The 22,516-nt window shown below is 43.7% G+C and overlaps 1 protein-coding gene across 1 annotated transcript; it reads right to left on the bottom strand.

Annotated features, from left to right (window-relative positions):
* Positions 1-20,336: 20,336 nt before the first annotated feature.
* Positions 20,337-22,024, bottom strand: LOC120863111. Its single transcript, XM_040239336.1, has 3 exons — positions 21,836-22,024; positions 21,469-21,715; positions 20,337-21,319 (listed from the first exon to the last, which is right to left on the bottom strand). The coding sequence occupies exons 1-3, from the start codon at positions 22,022-22,024 to the stop codon at positions 20,337-20,339; spliced, it is 1,419 nt and encodes a 472-aa protein (XP_040095270.1).
* Positions 22,025-22,516: the final 492 nt, after the last annotated feature.

Raw genomic sequence — 22,516 nt, 5'->3', positions numbered from 1 at the left:
GTTCAGGACAGCTGTCTCACAGATAGGTGCCCTGGATCCCAAGAAACCTAGGCAGAGAGTTTAGACAGATCAACACAAGGCCATTTTCACTAGCAGAGAACTCTACCAACTTGTTTAGGCTGTGTTACTTATTTGTGTATAAGGCATTTATTTTAAAGTTTCTCTCTTAAAAACAATTTCTCTGAATGTTGCTGGATCCCTGAACCCCATCCAAACTCAGAATTTCTGTTCTTTGTCAAACAGCAAAGCATTTTTAGTAATCAGAATAACTGAACTTAAGAAAAAGAGGAAAAAAGAAGAAAAGAAAACAAAAAACTGTGGCCTTAGTCTCCCTTCCTATTTCCTTGTATCGAAATCAGGCATTCATGATGAACAGATCATTTGGTTAAAACAAGATCTCATGTCATACTTCCAGATTTCTCCAACTGTCTTCAGAGTCAGATTGTGTGTATAAGTGTTTGTGTCTTAGTTGCTCAGTTGTGTCCGACTCTTTGCAACCGCGTGGACTGTAGCCCATCAGGCTGTCTGTCCATGGAATTTTCCAGGCAAAAATACTGGAGTGGATTGCCATTTCCCACTCCAGAGGATCTCCCTGACCTAGGGATCGAACCCGTGTCTCCTGCGTTGCAGGTAGGTTCTTTACCACTGAGCCACCAGGCAAGCCCTCAGAGTCAGTGCAGAAGTACTAACTTGGGAGAAAGAGAAAAGCCAAAAGCCAAGCCAGGTTTGATTGCTTTTTTATTTGTGATATGGGACCAAAAAAATAATTCCAATATAAAACAGAAAATAAAGAGTATATAATATTAAGAAGCCATAATAAAATTTTGTTCCAAACACAATATAAATTGTAAAAAGTACAGAATTCTATTAATGCTTCTAAACAGAGGCATAGATGTTAAAGTCTTTCTAGAGATAGTTATGTGATCTAGAATATCTAGAAGATGAAACATATGATCTAGAAAATGAAATAAGATTTGGAAGCAACTAAAGAGATATATGGGCTCATATACAGAGAGATATGGGCTTCCCAGGTGGCGCTAGTGGTAAAGAACCTGGCTGCCAGTGCGGGAGATGTAAGAGAAGCAGGTCCCCAGGAGTCAGGAAGATCCCCTGGGGGAGGGCACGGCAACCCACTCCAGTGTTCTTCCTGGAGAATCCCATGGACAGAAGAGCCTGGCAAGCTACAGTCCATAGGGTCACAGAAAGTCAGACACAACTGAAGCGACTTAGGACACAGGCATAGAAAGATTTATTCAAAACCGATTTCTAAGTGGAATATAAGACTTCAGAAATTTGAAGGTTCTAAATTCAAATATACCTTCATTATGACTTAGACAAGGTATTCCAGAAAAAGGCAGAGTGGCACACCCGCACAGCACAGTCACCGACCTAGTGAATGAAACTGAAAAGGGAACTGGCCATCCAAAGATGTCAGGCGAGCAATGGCCTGAGAAACTCGAGGGAACAGGTGGGAAGAGAAAGAGCTTCCTTGTGCAGATAGTATCAGAATTCTACAGTCACCTGAGCTTGAAACCTTGCGGCCATCTTTTACTCTTTCCTTGGTTTCTTTGAGCTAATCAGTCACTAAATTCTACTTGTCTGTCTTTTCATTTATTCTACATTTTGTATTCCTTCTGAATGACGTTTAGGTATTGGATAAAACAAATATTCTTCCCTAGATTATTGCAGAGGCCTCCTGACAAATCTCCTTTCCTCCAGCTTATCTCATCTTCCACACCACTCCCAGAACAGTTATTGTAGTAGTAACAATGCCAGAGGTGATATGAGTACTAGTAAAAGTAGCTATCAGTTTTGAGGGCTTTCTCAGTGCCAGGCACTGTGCTAAGAATATTACAAATGGTGATTCATTTAACTATCAGAAAAAAGATTAAGAAAACCTACGAGGAAGGTAGTTTTTGTTGGTTTTTTTTTTCTTTTCTTTTTTTAATGAAGAAGAACTGAGGTAGAGAGGTTAAGTTAGTCGCCCAAGGTCACACAGTCCCCAAATAGCTGAACCATGAGTAACAGCCTGGTCTCAATCTGACTCCAGCCCTGAAATTTTAACTCCTTTGTTTCAATGACTCTTTGCCTGCATGCTTTGTGGCTGTCATGTTGGACTCTGTGACCCCATGGACTGTAGCCCGCCAGACTCCTCTGTCTATGGAATTTTCCAGGCAAGAATACTGCAGCGGGTTCCCACTTTCTCCTCCGGGGAATCTTCCTGACCCAGGGATTGAACACACGTCTCCTGAGTCTCTGTGTCTCCTGCTTTGGCAGGCAAATTCTTTACCACTGAACCACCTGGAAAGCCCCTTCAGTGACTCTTTAAAAAGCTAATATTCTTCTTTGTAAAATCCTATTCCAAAACATGTTTGGAATAGAATCTAATGTCTTTGGCAGGACACACAAGATTCCGGTACTTTCTTGAACCCCACGGTCCTTTGCTCCGACACACTGTGATCAGGTTCACCAAGCCACCAGCTGCCCCTGAGGCCCAGGGTCCTCTTTCCTGCTGCATCTTTGCTCCCTCTTCTACCTGCTTCCCTGGTGATTTTTCCAGGCAAGTTTAAGTATCATCTTCTCTGCCATAATAGATTAGAGGACCCTACTCTCTGTGCCCTTAAAAGCTGGCACACACACTTCTACTTGATCCCCTATTAAATTCCACTTGATTTCCTTACTTGTTTGCATTCCCCAAGGGAATAAACTTTCCTTCTCTGAATCTTCAGTGCCTTATACAATGTCCAGTTTGTAAGTAGTAAATATTCAGTAAGTATTTGTAGAAAGAAAGGAGGGAAGGAAAGAAGAAAGAGGGAGGGAGGGAGAGAAGGGAGGGAAGAGGGGTGGGGGAGAGGGGAGGGTAAAGAAGGAACGAAGGAAAAGAAGGACGAGGAAGGACCCAGTGTGGTAAGACAAACCCTTTGACAAGTATTCACAAATGAGAGCACAGAGTGTAGAAAGAGCTGGGAGCATGAACGTTAGTGACTTTCTTCTTTTCAGTTTTTCTTTTAGGATTTTATTTACTTTACAATACTGTATTCGTTTTGCCATACATCAACGTGAATCTGCCACAGGTGTACATGTGTTCCCAATCCTGAACACCCCCTCCCACCTCCCTCCCCTTATCATCCCTCTGGGTCATCCCAGTGCACCAGCCCCAAGCATCCTGTATTCTACATCGAACCTAGACAGGCAATTCGTTTCTTATATGATATTATACATGTTTCAATGCCATTCTGCCAAATCATCCCATCCTTTCCCTCTCCCACAGAGTCCAAAAGACTGTTCTATACATCTGTGTCTCTTTTGCTATCTCGCATACAGGGTTATTGTTACCATCTTTCTAAATTCCATATATATGTGTTAGTATACTGTATTGGTGTTTTTCTTTCTGGCTTACTTCACTCTGGATAATCAGCTCCAGTTTCATCCACCTCATTAGAACGGATTCACATGTATTCTTTTTAATGGCTGAGTAATACTCCACTGTGTATATGTACCACAGCTTTCTTATCCATTCATCTGCTGATGGACATCTAGGTTGCTTCCATGTCCTGGCTATTATAAACAGTGCTGCAATGAACATTGGGGTACACGTGTCTCTTTCAATTCTGGTTTCCTTGGTGTGTATGCCCAGCAGTGGGATTGCTGGGTCATAAGGCAATTCTATTTCCAGTTTTTTAAGGTATCTCCACACTGTTCTCCATAGTGGCTGTACTGGTTTGCATTCCCACCAACAGTGTAACAGGGTTCCCTTTTCTCCACATCCTCTCCAGCATTTATTGCTTGTAGACTTTGGGATCGTTGCCATTCTGACTGGTGTGAAATGGTACCTCATTGTGGTCTTGATTTGCATTTCTCTAATAATGAGTGATGTTGAGCATCTTTTCTTGTGTTTGTTAGCCATCTGTATGTCTTCTTTGGAGAAATGTCTGTTTAGTTCTTTGGCCCATTTTTTGATTGGGTCGTTTATTTTTCTGGAATTGAGCTGCAGGAGTTGCTTGTATATTTTTGAGATTAGTTGTTTGTCAGTTGCTTCATTTGCTATTATTTTCTCTCATTCAGAAGGCTGTCTTTTCACCTTGCTTATAGTTTCCTTTGTTGTGCAGAAGCTTTTAATTTTAATTAGATCCCATTTGTTTATTTTTGCTTTTATTTCTATTATTCTGGGAGGTGGGTCATAGAGGATCCTGCTGTGATTTATGTCAGAGAGTGTTTTGCCTATGTTTTCCTCTAGGAGTTTTATAGTTTCTGGTCTTATGTTTAGATCTTTAATCCATTTTGAGTTTATTTTTGTGTATGGTGTTAGAAAGTGTTCTAGTTTAATTCTTTAACAAGTGGTTGACCAGTTTTCCCAGCACCACTTGTTAAAGAGATTGTCTTTACTCCATTGTATATTCTTGCCTCCTTTGTCAAAGATAAGGTGTCCATATGTGTGTGGATTTATCTCTGGGCTTTCTATTTTGTTCCATTGATCTATATTTCTGTCTTTGTGCCAATACCATACTGTCTTGATGACTGTGGTTTTGTAGTAGAGCCTGAAGTCAGGCAGGTTGATTCCTCCCGTTCCATTCTTCTTTCTCAAGATTGCTTTGGCTGCCTTTTAGTCCCCTCCTTTCCATGCATCATCTCCCGAATGTTAGAGTCCTTTGCCAGCCTCTTAAACCTCTTTTCACAACCACTCTCCTCATCCTTACAGCACACCGCCACCACATCAGTCTTCTTAAGTCACTCTCCTGCACAATAACCTTCAACAGTTCCTCATCGCCTGGAAAATACGGCTTGGAATTCAAGACAAAAGAATTTCTTCTTTATTCGGTCTTTATCAGATGTACTCTTTCAATATCCACCTTCTATTACTGCCTTAGATTAACCCTTCTACTCAGCCAAATAGACTTACTGTATCTCCAATAGGTCTTGTCCATTCCCATCTCTGATTCTGTTTCTATTCTTTCGCTTGGTGTTCCTTCCCTTCTCAGCAGACTACTGCCTGCATTTTGAGGCCTGAATAAAAACCCCACACCTCCTTTGGAATTACTTTGTCCGTTTCTGCCAAAATAATTTTTCTCTTCCTTGATTTTTTTCTAGCTCCTACAACCCCACATCCAATGCACAGACACCATTAAATGAATTTAGCCATGCTCCTATATCTGATTTGTTAAGCACTGAATAGCTGAAAATCCCACAGCTATTCAGTTCTGTACCAGGACAAATTAATGATCGCCAGCTCCCGCTAAGCCCTTATCACCATTCTTTTACGTGCCGGTCCACTAAGATGTGGTTCTTGTCATTTTTCATAGCGCTATTCCAAATCGTCCCCATACTTCTCAGACTGTCTGCAAATATCCCTTTTCTCTAGTAATGAACTTGTCACCGAAATTCACAGACATTCCAAATCTCTTCAACATTAACAGATTCAGTGTCCTTCTCTTGCATCGAAAAGATATATCTACATCTGCAAATCCCTGCACCTTCTTTCCTTCTGAGACAAAAACATCTACTTGCCTACCCAGTGTCCAGTTTCTTCTTCCTACTAACAGAACCTTACTTTTACAGAAGTGAAATGCTGGAGACTACATTTCTCACCCTTCCTTACAACCAGAAGTGATCAATACTTAGGGCTGGTTCACATTGTTGTACAGCAGAAACCAACACAATATTGTAAAGCAATTATCCTCCAGTTAAAATTAGAAAAGAAAGTAAGCAAAAGTCATTGGTTGGACTTTCAGGAAAATCCCTTAAGAAAACAGACTCAGCTGGAGAATCTACTCTTTTTCCCTTCCCTCTCTTCTTTTTCCTCTTGCCTGAAACTTGGTTGAGTTGAGGTGCCTAGAGCTCCAGCAGACATCTTGATTTTTAGAAGCCAACATGGACTCAAAAATGAAAAAAAAAAAAAGCCAAATTAACTCCAATTTTTGCAAAGGGAAAATGTTTCACTTATAGCAGCACTCGTGCATGCATGCATGTTCAGTCACTTCGTGGTATCCAGCTCTTTTGTGACCCTGTGGACTGTAGCCTGCCAGTCTCCTCTGCCCACGGAATTTCCCAGGCAAAAACAGTAGAGTGGGTTGCCATTTTCTACTACAGGGGATCTTCCCAACCTAGGGATCAAACCTGCATCTCCTGCATTGGAAGGTGGATTCTTTACCACTGGGCCATCTTGGATAGAAGCACTTAGGGGAATATCAAAGCCAAACCTGTGTTTCAGAATTAGTTGAAACAAGATAAAACTATTGAAGGATATGAATTTTGAGGAACATGCTAGATCCTTACTGTAGCTAAGACATCCTTCCTGACCAATGGCAATAGACTACTTTAAAGATAGGCAAATGCTGAACTCATTTTGTACTATCCAGAGGGTATGTTTTCAAGAGTATAACTAGGAAACTCCATTTCTAACACTTCAGAAACCACCATTTTTTTTCCCTCAGTAAACTACGCAGTGAATTTATTTACTGATGTGAATTCTCTTACCTGCAAGTAAATCAATTTAGTTTCAGAGAGAAAGTTTTTAAAATTTTTAACTAAAGAAAGGTAAAACCTATTTAAAGCTCTTTGTTTTGTTCTTGGCACTATCAAGGACTTGAAATAGACATAATATGTCTAGATTTCAGCATGATACTAACCAAATATTCTAGAGATATCTGTAAAGAGGTAATGAATTTTCTTTCTTTCTTTAATTTTTGGGGCGGCACCACGGCATGTAGGATCTTAGTTACCTGCCCAGGGGTCGAGCCTGCAGGGGAAGTGCAGTCTTAACCACTGGCCCACCAATGGAAGTTCCACTTGCTTTCAAAAAGGAGTTAATATTCTCATATATACAATCTCCTAGAAGCTAAGACGAAGATAGATATGCATGGTTCACTCAGGTAATTTGTCCTTCCCTGTTAAACAAACATTTCATTAATCAAGGTTCTCATTTATCTAGCAGCAAAATTATTTTAGTAATCTTCAGGACTCTCTCTAGTCTGTTAGCGACCATCACAATTTCCCCAAATGATAAAAAATGAAAACATCTAGAAGTCTCTGTTTGTTTGTTTGCTTTTTCCTTAAGCCCTTCTGTTATTTTGACAAACTTGAGAAAATTTCTGGCTGGATAGAGCATGAGCATGTATAGTATTAAAGTATGCTTCCTACTGTTAATTTTGTAAGTTTCTTGACTAATTCCAAACTTCATGTGCAAAATAAGGTTAGCAGAGCCATGCCTCTGTTGGGGTTTAACTCCTGTCAAAAGATTAATTCTTAATCAGCATTGCTAGGAAGAAGATTTTTCTAGTGTACATAAGATAACAGTGAAGTTAGACAGAATCACAACTGGCTGAAGAAATGAACCCAAATGTCATTGCTTGTTAGTCAATGTCATTTGGGTAGAGGGCTCCAGTGTACTGTCACAGGGAGGCAACATGGCTTATGGGTGAGATTTCCTGGTCCCTTGCCAGTCTTTGGCTGTGTGGTCTTGGATAAATTATTGACTGCTGAGCTTCAGTTTCTTCTGTAAAACTGACAATTCCTAAACAGTAATGTTTGCTCTATAAAGTTATAAGAATTAAACGTGGAAATACATTAAAATATTTATCCCACTGTCCAGGACACAAAGGTGTCCAATAAATATTAGTCATTATTGTGAAAATATGAACTGGGTCACCTCTGGGTAACCAGAGGTGCCCTCTCCTTGTACTACTGAAAGTGACTAAGGAAATTGTCACATTTCCAACTCACTTCCCACTTAAAGCAAAAGCAAAAGGCAGGCTACATATCCAGTTTCAAAAGTACATACATAGCCAAAACTATTGTCTGTGAGCATATGAAGGAAACAGTTAGATTGCATGGGAAAACATCCTTTAAAATCTCTGATTTTCCCCAGAAATTCTCTCCATATGACTACTATCCCATCCATCATTTCTTAGTTCTGCTACTGCTGCTAAGTTGCTTCAGTCATGTCCAATTCTGTGCGACCCCATAGACGGCAGCCCACCAGGCTCCGCTGCCCCTGGGATTCTCCAGGCAAGAACACTGGAGTGGGTTGCCATTTCCTTCCCCAATGCGTGAAAGTGAAAAGTGAAAGTGAAGTCGGTCAGTCATGTCCGACTCTTCGTGACCCCATGGACTGCAGCCCACCAGGCTCCTCCGTCCATGGGATTTTCCAGACAAGAGTACTGGAGTGGGGGGCCATTGCTGCACCCCTCTCCTCATCTCTCATCATTCTTTCATTTGTATTTTTCTTTCAGGAAAATAACAATTTATAAGTTTGTGTGAACTAAAATTAAAATTACACCTGCATCGCCCAAGTAGATCAACTAAAATACGTTTCCATCTTATATTTTGTGTTATTTTAAGATTTGATGTTAAAAGACACCAAAATACCAGAATTTACTATAAAGTTTCAAATGATAAAATAATGTTACAGAAACACTAGAATGCCTTTGTTCATGTCTGTTATGTCCTAGCCCCACGAATGGGATGGAGGGGTCTCTTTCTTGCTCTTGCTTTCAATACGGAAGGGTCTCTGAAAAGTCTGAGAATGGGTCTGTATGAGCCATGTAAGTTAACAGAGTCATTAGTAAATAGATTGTGTGTGTGCGTACACATGCACACACACACCACAATATTTCTGTTAATGAGATAGATTGAAACCTACAGAAATCTATCTCAGATAAGCATGTGGGAAAAGGGGGCATTCAGAAAAAGTGACATCTAAACTGAGACTTGAAGAAAGAATAAGAGTTACCAAAGAGTTTCATAAGAGTTACCAAAGAGTTTCATAAGAGTTACATAAGAATTTCTTATTCTTGAAGAAAGAATAAGTGAATAAGTGAAATAAGAATAAGTGAAAGGGGGAGTGAAAGATGAGAAGTGTCCCAGGTGGAAGGAAAGCAAGCATAGAGATCCAGAGGAAACAGAAGAACTGGTGTGCTTTGAAAACTAAAGGCTACCCTCACTTGACATTTCCAGGAGATCTTATCCAGGTCCAGAGAAGTCTCAACTCTGCTTAACTTCTCACTTCAAACAAGAAAGGACTCCGGCTGAGGGACCTGCAGATGGTCAGGGGAAATTGGCTGGGCTTTGGACTTCCTTCCATCCCTCTCATCTCTGACACAAAGTATAACTGAGCTGGCATCAACATTCACGAATTTGATCTAGCCCAGCTGCTCCTCAGACTTGAATCTGCTTGTGTAAAAACATAAATTCTGATTCCGTAGATCTGGGATGAGGCCTGGGAATCTGCATTTCTAAAGAGGCCCCAGACGATGCCTTTGCTGCTGATTTCTAGACCACAGTTTGTGTAGCAAAAATTTGGTGACAACTCTCAGCTTGATTCTCTGAGCAGGACACCAGCAGATAAATGCTCAGTTGGCAATCAGTTACCTTCGAAAGTAATGCTATTGTCTAGTCTCTTAGATTTTTTCCTTTATCCTGAAAGAGATTTTAAAGACCCTTTAGTCCAGTTACCTTGTTGTTGTTGTTGTTGTTTAATTTATTAGATTTATTTTGTTTTGGCTGCACTGCATCTTCATTGCTGCACAAGGGCTTTCTCTAGTTGCGGTGAGCAGCCATTACTCTCCAGTTTTGGTGCCTGGGCTTCTCGCTGCAGTGAGTGCTCTTGGTGCAGGCTCTAGGGTGCACAAGCCTCAGTAGTTGTGCCTTAGTTGCCTCGTGGCATGTGGGATCTTCTTGGTCCAGGGATCAAACCCATGTCCCTGCCTGCAGTGGCAGGCAGATTCTTAACCACCAGACCACTAAGGAAGCCCCAATTACCTCATTTTTAGAATAAAGGAAATAGCTCAGAAATGAGAAGTGATTTGCTTCAGGTCACTGAGCTATTATTGGTGATAAAGTTAGGAATATCCAGCCTTTCTGCCCTGGAGGATCCTTCCTTTCCACCGCACAGAATTCTGCTTCAAGAAGTTCAATCAAAAGAGGATTCCATACAATCTTTGGTTGTCATAATTGGGGGAAGAGGAATCTAGAAGTAGAAAATGAAGAGAACCAAGGATAATTTTGATATGGCCCTATTTAAGATCCCAGAACCAGGTTATGCTAGCTTCAGGATAGGGCTCCAATTTCCTGATTTTCTGTCTGGATAACTTATTTTGTATGCTTCTAATTATGGTGTCTGGACTTCCCAGGTGGTTCAGCAGTAAAGAATCCACCTGCCAAGCAGGATACATGGGTCTGGAAGATTTCCTCAAGAAGGAGATGGCAACCTACTCCAGTATTCTTAACTAGGAAATCCCATGGACAGAGGGGCTTGGTGGGCTATAGTCCATGGGGTTGCAAAGAGTCAGACACAACTTAGTGACTGAACAACAACAGCAACAACAGTTATGGTGTCCATGAATCATTTACCCTGAACCCAGGCTTCCCTTTCTTACAATGATGCCTTTATGATAACGACAAGTCCCAATAGTACTTATTTTTTTAGCATTCTTAGTACTTGCAAAAATCCTAACCCAAAGGGTGAGAAGAATATTGCCATATGTCCAGCAGGCATTCTCCAATTAAAAGAGATTATATTAGGTTATTTCTGTTATTCATTATCAACAATAACAAATGTACTGGCTCTTACTTATACATACATGATTTTATATAAACACAAAGAAAATATTATTAAATACACTAAACTTCCTAGATTTAGATTTTTCCAATGTCCATGCCAAGTAATTGGGCAGAGCTTCAAGAATTTCCTGTTCCGCCAGGCATTTTTCTGTGTCTCAATAAATAAGTAATATATTTGGCATTCTTTATTTTGATACTGAACTATTCCTAAGTAACCACATTTAGATTTCCACTGCTTACATAAGTGGTTATTATCTGATTGTCTCATTTTTAAGCATTTATTTTCCTTTGTTCCTTTGATTTAAAAGAAAAACAAATCCTATTATTTTCATAAATTCCTACTATTTAAAGTCAAGGTTAAGGAAATATTTGGGTTGACTTCAGATAAATACCTCTAATAAATTTTCAAAAATAACAAAAGACTCTTTAGGATGGTTAGATTTTTTTTTTCAGACTCCTGGCATTTTAATAACTAAGCTCATAATAATGATGTTTTAGGAACATTTATATTGAAAATCTCTTGTTAAACCCTATAACATGTAGGGGCACAATGATTTACAGAGTTGTATTTGCTGTCCTGGTGTAATTGCTGTCCTGTACCTTGAAAGATGGTTGATCACCTTGGAAATATAACCAAGTCTCAATATTTATGTTCCTTGGAGAATTATCAAAGAAAATATATTCAGCATATAAATATTGAAAGGTAGTTTGCATTTCCTCAGTTGAAGTTAAACTACAAGTCACATCTTGACCCTCATGTACAGAGTGATACATGCATTTACTTCATGTTAACATGAAAAACCTATAATCTGTGCACTATATTCATCTTTAGAAAAAAGTATTCATTATACTATGGTTGATTGTACACATTTTTGTTGTTGTTTGCAACCCCATGGACGGTAGCCCACCAGGCTCCTTTGTACACATTTTTACATCTTCCCAGTTAAGAGAAGTCCAGAATATCAAAACTTAAAATAGTATATATGAACTGAGATGCAAATCCATGCTACAAGCCTAGCCCCAGCTGCACAGAATGTGACAAGCCTCCCTCTTGTCACTCTCTTCTTTGTTCTCCAGCAGAGGTAGGTCTCTAGCCACTAGAAAGTGAAAGTGAAGTCGCTCAGTCGTGTCCGACTCTGTGACCCCATGGACTGTAGCCTACCAGGCTCCTCCCTCCATGGGATTCTCCAGGCAAGAGTACTGGAGTGGGTTGCCATTTCCTTCTCCAGGGGATCTTCTCGACCCAGGGATCGAACCCGGGTCTCCCGCATTCCAGGCAGACACTTTAACCTCTAAGCCACTAGGGAAGCCGAAGTCATCTGTTAAAGTTCCATTACCCAGTCGTGTCCAGTGCAACTGGAATTTTGTTCAATTACTGAAACACTCATCTACTAGCCTATCAGAAGCAATTGTGTGTAACACTTATGCTTTAGAAAATTAATATGTTACTAATAGGCTGACTGAAGAAAGCACACTCTAGTGACTGCTATATAACAGTGGCTTATCTATTGACAGTTACTTACTTCAGTCATCCTCAGGGCTTATCTCCTTTGCTTCTCTGAGTCAACGAGGGTTACTGAGCTCCTATCGTGTGTCAGGCCCTGGGTTAGCGGTTGGGGATATAAAATAAGTCAAACAAGCATTGTTTTTCCTGTGTAAGGACATTATTTGGCTTCCCAGGTGGCGCTAGTGGTAAAGAACCCACCTGCCAATGCAGGAGATGTAAAGAGAAACAGTTCAGTCCCTGGGTCAGGAAGATCCCTTGGAGGCAGGAATGGCTGCTCACTACAGTATTCTTGCCTAGAGAATCCCTTGAATGGAGGAGCCTCACGGGCTACAGTCCACAGGGTTGCAGAGTCAGACATGACTGAAGCGATTTAGCACACATGCAAGGACATTATTGCAAACTAAAATACTGACCAGCTAAATACCTGGAGATACAATCTAAATAAGGTATATCTTTGTTTGGAGGCAATGTCTCTCTCTTTGACTTCCTCATGAGTGTTTTTCTTTTAGAATATATTCAGTAGACAATCACTGAACATCACCTACTAGGTATTAGGCATGGTGCTCTCTCTTGAGATTATATTTATAGACATGAAAAGAGATACAGCCCATAACCTATATAGAATATATAAACTGGGGTAGGAGACAACATGACACAAATGTTGCAGAAATAATCACTACTTGCGAAGGACTATGAAGCAGAAGTACCAAGCTCTATAAGACGACTGTTGTTCTCTATTATACACAAGTCCTTAGATCCACACTTCTTGCATCTTTGTATCATTCGTCAGTTCAGCTCAGTTCAGTTCAGTCGCTCAGTCGTGTCCGACTCTTTGCGACCCCATGAATCGCAGCACGCCAGGCCTCCCTGTCCATCACCAACTCCCGGAGTTCACTCAGACTCACGTCCATCGAGTCAATGATGCCATCCAGCCATCTCATCCTCGGTCGTCCCCTTCTCCTTCTGCCCCCAATCCCTCCCAGCATCAGAGTCTTTTCCAGTGAGTCAACTCTTCGCATGAGGTGGCCAAAGTACTGGAGTTTCAGCTTCAGCATCATTCCTTCCAAAGAAATCCCAGGGCTGATCTCCTTCAGAATGGACTGGTTGGATCTCCTTGCAGTCCAAGGAACTCTCAAGAGTCTTCTCCAACACCACAGTTCAAGAGCATCAATTCTTCAGCTCTCAGCCTTCTTCACAGTCCAACTCTCACATCCATACATGACCACAGGAAAAACCATGGCCTTGACTAGACGGACCTTAGTCGGCAAAGTAATGTCTCTGCTTTTTAATATGCTATCTAGGTTGGTCATAACTTTTCTTCCAAGGAGTAAGCGTCTTTTAATCTCATGGCTGCAGTCACCATCTGCAGTGATTTTGGAGCCCCCCAAAATAAAGTCTGACATTGTTTCCACTGTTTCCCCATCTATTTCCCATGAAGTGATGGGACCAGATGCCATGATCTTCATTTTCTGAATGTTGAGCTTTAAGCCAACTTTTTCACTCTCTTCTTTCACTTTCATCAAGAGGCTTTTTAGTTCCTCTTCACTTTCTGCCATAAGGGTGGTGTCATCTGCATATCTGAGGTTATTGATATTTCTCCCAGCAATCTTGATTGCAGCTTGTGTTTCTTCCAGTCCAGCATTTCTCATGATGTACTCTGCATATGAGTTAAATAAGCAGGGTGACAATATACAGCCTTGACGTACTCCTTTGCCTATTTGGAACCAGTCTGTTGTTCCATATCCAGTTCTAACTGTTGCTTCCTGACCTGCATACAGATTTCTCAGGAGGCAGGTCACGTGGTCTGGTATTCCCACCTCTTGAAGAATTTTCCACAGTTTATTGTGATCCACACAGTCAAAGGCTTTGGCATAGTCAATAAAGCAGAAATAGATGTGTTTCTGGAACTCTCTTGCTTTTTCAATGATCCAGCAGATGTTGGCAATTTGATCTCTGGTTCCTCTGCCTTTTCTAAAACCAGCTTGAACATCAGGAAGTTCACGGTTCACAAATTGCTGAAGCCTGGCTTGGAGAATTTTGAGCATTACTTTACTAGCATGTGAGATGAGTGCAATTGTGCGGTAGTTTGAGCATTCTTTGGCATTGCCTTTCTTTGGGATTGGAATGAAAACTGGCCTTTTCCAGTCCTGTGGCCACTGCTGAGTTTTCCACATTTGCTGGCATATTGAGTGCAGCACTTTCACAGCATCATCTTTTAGGATTTGAAACAGCTCTACTGGAATTCCATCACCTCCACTAGCTTTGTTCGTAGTGATGCTTTCTGAGGCCCACTTGACTCCACATTCCAGGATGTCTGGCTCTAGGTGAGTGATCACACCATCATGATTATCTGGGTCATGAAGATCTTTTTTATATAGTTCTTCTGTGTATTCTTGCCATCTCTTCTTAATATTTTCTGCTTCTGTTAGGTCCATACCATTTCTGTCCTTTATCGAGCCTGTTTTGCCCAGAGTCCGAGTCCCCAAAACTGAGAGAATAAGACATCCACATCAATGCAAAAGCATAAAGGGTTTTATTGCTAGCTTGAGCCAGGGCTCTTGTCACATCCAACACAGTGGAGTAGAACAAGAGCCCCGAGCCCAGATTTTCAGCAGTATTTATAAGTTTAGAACAAAGACAGGGAGTTGGCAAGGGTTGATTGGCTACAGGGGTTTCCTGGTATTTACTGATTGGCCACTTATCATCCCTCTGATTGGCCAGAGTTATCATCTCTCTGAAGCCCTGGAAGCATGACTCAGGGATTATTTTTGGCCTAGTGCACCTCTCTGAGCCTGTCATGGCTCTGGTGAGGTTGTAACATTCCCCCCTGTCTTTAGATCATATAGAGGAATCTTCCTCTTTGTTCTGGGGTACAGTTTGATATTGTTGTCTAAGCACAAATAGTTGAACTGTATTAATATGCTCTTTTATAAACGTAATGAGCCTGTTGAGGATGCATGGGCCAATGGTGTGTATTAGTAAAAGCACCATAAGAGGTCCCACCAGGGTGGAAATTAATGTTGTCAGCCACGGAAATTGTTGAAACCAAGATTTAAACCATCCCTGCTGGGCTTCTTGCTCTTTCTTTTGTTGGGCTAGTCTTTTTCTCACTTTTGCCATGGATTTTTTTATTATCCCGGTGTGGTCTGCGTAGAAACAACATTCTTTTCCCAGGGCCACGTAGAGCCCCCCTTGCTGCAGAAAAATTAGATCTAGCCCTCTTTGGTTTTGCAAGACCATCTCGGACAGGGAGGTCAGCGATTTTTCTAGGTGACTAATTGACTCTTCTGGGCGGGTAATGTCTTCATCTATGGCCGCCTGCAATGAAGTAAATCCCTGGCCTTGGAGGGACAAGGCTGCTATCCCAGTCCCTGCCCCAGCGATCCCAAGGCCCAACATGGTCGCTATGGTGATGGCTGTAATAGGTTCTCTCTTGGTTCTGCCTTGTATCATTTGACCGGGTGTTTGTTTTGGGGCCCAGTAGTCGTACCTTATCTCTTTAGGATGCTACAGGATTTTTGCCACAACTGCCACCAAGATGCAGAACTCTTCTTTAGGATTGAATACTGAGATGTGTAAACAAGGGGTTAGACCAGTACGTGAGCAGACCCACCATCCCCCCATCTCTGGGATAATCCATTTAATCTCAGTTAGCTCTGTGTGTTCGGCTGTGTAGGCACATAAGGGGGAATTTTTGGGTGGAACTCTGCCCACACAGAATCCCTTTTCCCAAACTTTTTTTATTGTGAGGCCTATTTTCCATTCTCCCCAGCGACACTGAGGAGGATCTATACTATCCGTCAGGCCGTAAGAGGCGTTAAGACCCACTGCTTCATAGTAAGGGGGGTATAGATTATAGCAAAGCCAGCAAGATCTAGTTGCTTCCGGGTTAGTTTGATTTAAGGTTATATAGGCTGCCTTAACTAATTTCTATAACGGGTCTGAGTTTTTGAGGTTGCAGATGGGATCTGGAGGATCGAGTGAGACGAAGGATGTGGAAACCGCTGTGGTCGGGCTGGGAGTTACGTCAATTTTTTCCACTGGGTTGGGACCTATACTGTGTATCTATGTTGGCTCTAGAATCTGGCTTATAATTATAATTTCTCCGTAAATTTGCACGCCTGCCACCGTTCTTGTTTGTATTCCCCAGGATAAGCCAGAAATCCAAGCCCTCTCCCTTTTTTTCTTTTTTTTTTTTTGATTGAACCTTATCTTAACCTGTGCATAGTTACAACTCTCTCCACATTTAAAAGTTGGGTCCCCAAGGGCTCTGGGGGTGGGCTTTGCAAATGAGAAGTTAAGTAAGTCCCGATTTCCTACCTCCCAGCGCCGAGGCCCATCATCAGAAGTAACATAGTCCCATGATTTACAAAAATAATCTTGTGCCCCCCAAGTCTTTCATTTGGTCCTCTGGCCCGGGCATGTCCAGAACCCCTGCATCCAGAGGAAACCCCTTGCCCAAGGCACACCCACCACCAGCTTTAGGTCAAAATATAGGTCTGGCCACCAGGTGTTTGGAGGATGTACTTTTGTGGTTAAGTTGAGCACCTCTCGTGTTAGTCTGTCTTGAAGTTTTCAGGTGATTTTGGCCAGCTGGCGCGGGTTGTCATGGGTGGCTCTAGGGTCGAGGAGGATGGTCACCAATAGGACAGTCAGGATGATTTGTCTGGATCCTGTCGGCAGATGAGCTTTATCTTGAAGGGGTTTTAAGGGTGCAGCATTAAACCATCCCTCCCATTCTTTTTGGGCCCTTTTTTGCTCTTCTGGAGTAGCTTGGCATACGTGGTTGCAGTGCACCCAAGGTCCGATACCGTCGACCTTTAAAGCAGTGGGGGTGGTAAGAAGAACAACATAAAGACCTTTCCATCTAGGTTCTAATGTCTTGGGTTGGTGTCGCTTGACCCAGACCCAATCTCCGGGACCAATATTATGTGAGGGGATGGTCCCCTTGTTCTGACCCTCGTAGATTTCCCTGATCAATTTCCAGACATGAGTATGCACCTTGCCTAATGCCATCAGGGCTTTCTGGAACTGTCCTAAAGTCGGGGGTGGTTGTTTTCTTCCCTCAAAGATAGGGCATATGGAAGGGGGCCTCCCATACATAATTTTAAAAGGGGTTAAGTTCAGCTTGTAGGGGGTATTACGCGCACGAAAGAGAGCAAAGGAGAGTCACCCAGTCCCCGCCAGTCTCTATTGCCAATTTTGCCAAAGTTTCTTTTAGAGTCTGATTCATCCTCTCAACCTGTCCTGAGCTCTGGGGATTGTATTCACAATGCAGCTTCCATTTGGTCCCCAGAGCTAAGGCCAGTCCCTGTACAATCTGACTCACAAAGGCAGGCCCGTTATCAGAGCCAATAGTCACCAGCAGCCCAAACCTAGGTACTATTTTTTCTAGGATCTTTTTAGCCACTATCATTGCTGTTTTTCCCTTAGTAGGGAATGCTTCCACCCACCCAGAAAAAGTATCCACCAAAACTAACAGATAACGGTACCCATACTTGCCTGGTCTTACCTCTGTAAACTCTATCTCCCAGAGTTGCCCTGGCCTCTCTCCCCGGTACCTCATTCCCGTATGCTGTCCTTTTCCCGGCTTCATCATCCGGCACGCTTTGCAGGCCTGGACTATGTCTCGTACAGTCGCCTGTTGTCGGGGAAACCGCAAACGTGCTGTCTGTAAGAGGGTTAGAGTCTTTTTTTCTCCTGGATGGGTGGTCAGATGTAGGTGCGTACAGAGGTGTTGACCCAAGTTGGTTGGAAGTATCAAGTTGTCATCCTTGTCCCAATACCATTCGTCTTTGCCCTCCTGAGGGCTGGCATTTTTTTTGAATCCAATTGAGATCAGAAGAGGAATACTTGGGGGTTGGGGGCAAAGTTCCCATACCTGGGGGTGGCAGCCCCACAGTTAGTATAGGGGCTGTGCAGTCCCTGTCAGCCGCCTCACGAGCCGCCGTATCAGTGGCTCGGTTGCCTCGAGCCTTGATGTCTCTTCCTTTTTGATGTTCAGGGACATGTACTATTGACAGTGCTCGAGGCTGTTGGACGGCTGCTAAGAGTCTGCGGGTCTCAGGCAGGTTTTTAACTTCTTTTTTTTCGGCTGTCAAAAATCCCCGCTCTTTATATATTGGGCCCTGGATGTGTACAGTGCTGAATGCATACCGACTGTCGGTATAAATAGTGACTCTTTTTCCTTTTGCCCTCTCCAGAGCATGTATTAAGGCTATTAGTTCCACTTTTTGGGTGGAGGTACCCAGGGGAAGGGCTTCAGCCCATATTATCCTTTTAGTGTCGTCAACTATTGCGGCTCCAGCCTTTTTCTGTCCATCTTTCATAAAACTGCTTCCATCTGTAAACCATATCAGCTCACTGTTATTTAAAGGCACATCTGTTAGGTCTTTTTGTATTGCCGTCGTCTCAGCCAATATCTCACCACAATCGTGGAGAGGGCTGTCTTCTTCTGGGTTGGGTAAGAGAGTAGCCGGGTTCAGGAAGCAGGGCGTCTGGAAGTGTATCCGTGGGGTGTCCAGCAGCAAAGCCTAATAATGGGTCAAACGGGCGTTAGAGATCCATTTACCCGGTGGCTGCTTCAGAATCCCTTCAATGGCATGGGGAGTGTAGACCAGGAGTCGCTGTCTATAAGTCAGCTTGTCAGCATCATGGACCAGGAGGGCAGTAGCGGCAATGATTTGGAGGCAAGGCGGCCACCCCGCAGCCACCGGGTCCAGTCGTTTGGATAGGTAGGCTCGCCTCCAAGGCCCCCACTGCTGCATCAAGACTCCTTTCCCCATTTCCTGTTTTTCATCTACGAACAATTGGAAGGACTTGGACGGGTCAGGGAGAGCAAGGGCTGGGGCTTCTAGCAGAGCCTGTCTGAGTTCTTGAAAACCCCGTTTCATTGGCTCAGTCCAAGTCCAGTTTTTATTTTTTCTATTTCCTTCATATAGTGGCTGGGCCTTTTCAGCAAATCCCAAGATCCATAGCCGGCAATACCCAATAGTCCCAAGAAATTCTCTCACTTGTTGAGGAGTTGCCGGCTCAGGGATCTGCAATATGGCCTCTTTTATGGCCTGCGTCAGCCATCTCCATCCTTGTTTTATTTTATACCCTAGGTATATGACTTCCTGCTTAGCAATTTGGGCCTTCTTTGCACTAGCCCGATACCTCAAGGTCCCCAAAGTTTGAAGGAGGTTGCCTGTTGCTTCTAGGCATGCTTCCTCAGTGGTTGCTGCTAGCATAAGATCATCAACATACTGCAATAGAACAATGTTGGGGTGATCAACCCGGTACTCATGGAGGTCTTCACCCAGAGCCTCACTGAATAGCGTTGGTGAATTCTTGAAGCCTTGCAGAAGTCGAGTCCAAGTTAGCTGTCCTGAGGTCTGGTTGCCTTCTTCTATCCATTCGAATGTGAAGATCTCTTGGCTCAAGGGGGCCAAGGGTAAACTGAAAAAGGCATCTTTAAGTCCAGGACAGTATACCAGATGTAGTCTGGTGGGAGGCCACTCAAAAGGGTGTACAGGTTAGGGACGGTTGGATGTATATCATTCACCCGTTTGTTGACTTCACGAAGATCCTGCACAGGCCTAAAGTCCGTTCCCCCTGGCTTTCTCAAAGGTAACAAGGGAGTATTCCATGGAGATCGGCACCTTTTAAGAATTTTTGCCTCCAGAAGCCGTTGTATACGTGGTGTGATTCTTCGTTGGGCTTCTAGGCTCAAAGGGTATTGTTTTACCCGTATAGGGGTGGTGTCCGATTTCAGTTCGACAATGATGGGAGGCCTCTGCTTGGCTAGTCCTACCCTTGCAGTTTTTGCCCAGGCTAGAGGGTATTTTTGGACTCAAGGTTGTACATTGGGGTCAATGGCCATGAGCGGCTTTGGCTGATACAGTCTGTATTTGTCCCTCAATGCCAGAGACAAAACTTGTATGGGATGTCTGGTCCCATCTAGAACTGATATCTCTCCATGGTCAAAGTGAATTTGGGCATTGACTTTAGATAGTAAGTCTCTTCCCAACAAGGGTGCTGGACATTCTGGTATCACAAGAAAAGAGTGGGTCACCTGCTGGATCCCCAAGTTCACTTGACTTTTAGTAGTCCATCCATATTGTTTAGTTCGGGTGGCCCCTTGTACCCAGCTGGTCTTTTTAGACATCGGTCCATTTTTCTGGTTAAGGACTGAGTATTGAGCTCCCATGTCCACCATGAAGCCAACCAATTTCCCCTCCACATGTATAGTTATCCAGGACTCGGGGATGGGTGCCGGGCCCTGACCCCCCTAATCGCTATCCTCTCCTGCATATAGGATGTGGGTCCCCGTGGAGGACGCAGAGGACACCTCCTGCTTGGTGGGTCTCTCCCCTAGGTTTTTCTTGGGGCACTTATTTTTCCAGTGTCTTATCTCTTTGCAAAATGCACACTGGTCCTTTTTAAGTCCTTGCCTTGCTGGCTTCCCTTCACCCTTCGAATGGACTTCCCTTGTTCTCCAAGAATTAGCTCCCTGTTCTATCCCTGCAAAGAATATCTGGGCTAATTCTTTCTGATTCCTACGGTTTTCTTTGGCCCTGAATTCTCTTTCCTCTCGCCTAACGCCTTCCTCCCTTTCTTCTGGAGTCTCTCTCTGATTAAAAACCCTCTCTGCTGCCCTCACCAGGTCTTGCAGGGATTGCTCTCCCAACCTCTCTATTTTTTGTAGTTTCCTCCTGATATCTGGGGCTGCCTGATTCACGAATGCTAGCATGATTGCTGTGTACGACTCATCGGCTTGTGGGTCCATGGGGGTGTACTGCCTAAAAGCTTCCATTAATCTCTCAAGGAAAGCTGCCGGGCTCTCATTTGGCTCTTGTCTAACCAGATTTACTTCAGCCAAATTTGTTGGCCTCCTGGCGGCCGCTTGGAGGCCAGCCATGAGAGTCTGGCGGTATACTCGGAGATGCTCCCTACCTTCAGCGTGCTTGAAGTCCCAGCAGGGCCGCGTCAGGGGAAATCCCTCATCAATCAGGTTAGGCTGCGTAGTGGGTCTCCCATCTACTTCTGGCACATTCTTTCGTGCTTCTGACAAGATCCGTTCGCGTTCCTCTGTAGTAAAGAGCACTTGTAACAACTGTTGACAGTCATCCCAGGTGGGGTTATGAGTGAAAAGGATAGATTCTAAAAGGTCAATGAGGCCCTGAGGTTTTTCAGAGAATGAAGGGGTCTGAGTTTTCCAGTTGTAAAGATCACTGGTGGAAAAGGGCCAGTACTGGTATGTCCGTTCTCCGTCTGCTCAGGCAGGCCCTGCCCGAACTGGAAATGCCTGGACTGTGGAGTAGGGGGCTTCCGGGTTGTTTTCTTCTGCCATATTGGTGATGCCCCTGGCTCTTCCCCTAGTCCCTTGGGCGGGGCCTCCTTCCCGGGCTGGGGCCAAAGGCTCAGTGTCCCTTTGTATCCTTCAGAAGAGACCTGAAGAACCTGCAGGGGCAAAAGTGGATCCGCATAGGGGGGCGGGCAGAGTTCGGTCTCCAGGTCGAGTAAATTGGGGTATAGTGAGGATTCCTGGAATACCAGTTTCACCCGGTTGTTGCGCTCTTTGTCTTCTTTCTCTTTGGATGCTTCCACGACTAGTACCTGCGGATGTAATGAAGCCGAGGACGGGGAAGAGGGAAGGGAAGTGAGGGGCTGAAAAACAAAAGGTTTTAGTCAAGCCGGGGGGTTTTCCACCAGGTCCTGCCAGACTAGAATGTATGGAGTTTGGTCTGGGTGCCCCGAAGGGTAGGGGGTGAGCACCCTCTCTCTGACCGCTCGAATAGTAGGCAGGCTGAAGGTGCCCTCTTGTGGCCAGCCAACATCAAAAGCAGGCCACTCAGCAGAACAAAAAGTTACTAACTTGCTTTTCTTCACCTGCAATGATAGATTCTGTGCTCTAGACTTAAAATCAGAGAAGTGGTTAGTCATAGGAGATAAAGGAGTAGAAGTTGTTTGTCCCATGATCACAGAAAAGTACACCGGGAGCCAAAAGAGCACAAAGAGCAAAGATGGCGAGCAAAGATGGCACCAGCACTAATGCAAACACAACAGATAAACAAACACAACAGATAAACAAACACAAAGTGGCCACCAACAACACAACACTGGGTCTTCTTGAATTTCCACTCAATCTTACCTGCAGGACGTTCACAGAGCCAGCTGCCCCTACAGCTCGATGCTGGGCCTTGGCCTTATGCTGGACTTAATCCAGCAACCAGAGCCAGCTGCCTCCCTGGCACGATACCGGGCCTCGGCCTTACGCTGGACCTAATCCAGTAACTAGAGCCAGCCGCCTCCCTGGCACAATACCAGGCCTCGGCCTTATGCTGGACCTAATCCAGGAACCAGAGCCAGCCGCCTCCCCGGCACGATACCAGGCCCCAGCCTTACACTAGACTTAATCAGAACTAATACCTGTGCTCAGATATCTCTCCTCCTAGTGAGGAAACCCCT

This window comes from Oryx dammah, unplaced genomic scaffold, assembly GCF_014754425.2.
Source record: "Oryx dammah isolate SB20612 unplaced genomic scaffold, SCBI_Odam_1.1 HiC_scaffold_4, whole genome shotgun sequence".
Lineage (NCBI taxonomy): Eukaryota > Metazoa > Chordata > Mammalia > Artiodactyla > Bovidae > Oryx > Oryx dammah.
Note: the sequence above shows the minus strand (reverse complement) of the source record. Positions and strands in the feature narration are given on the sequence as shown.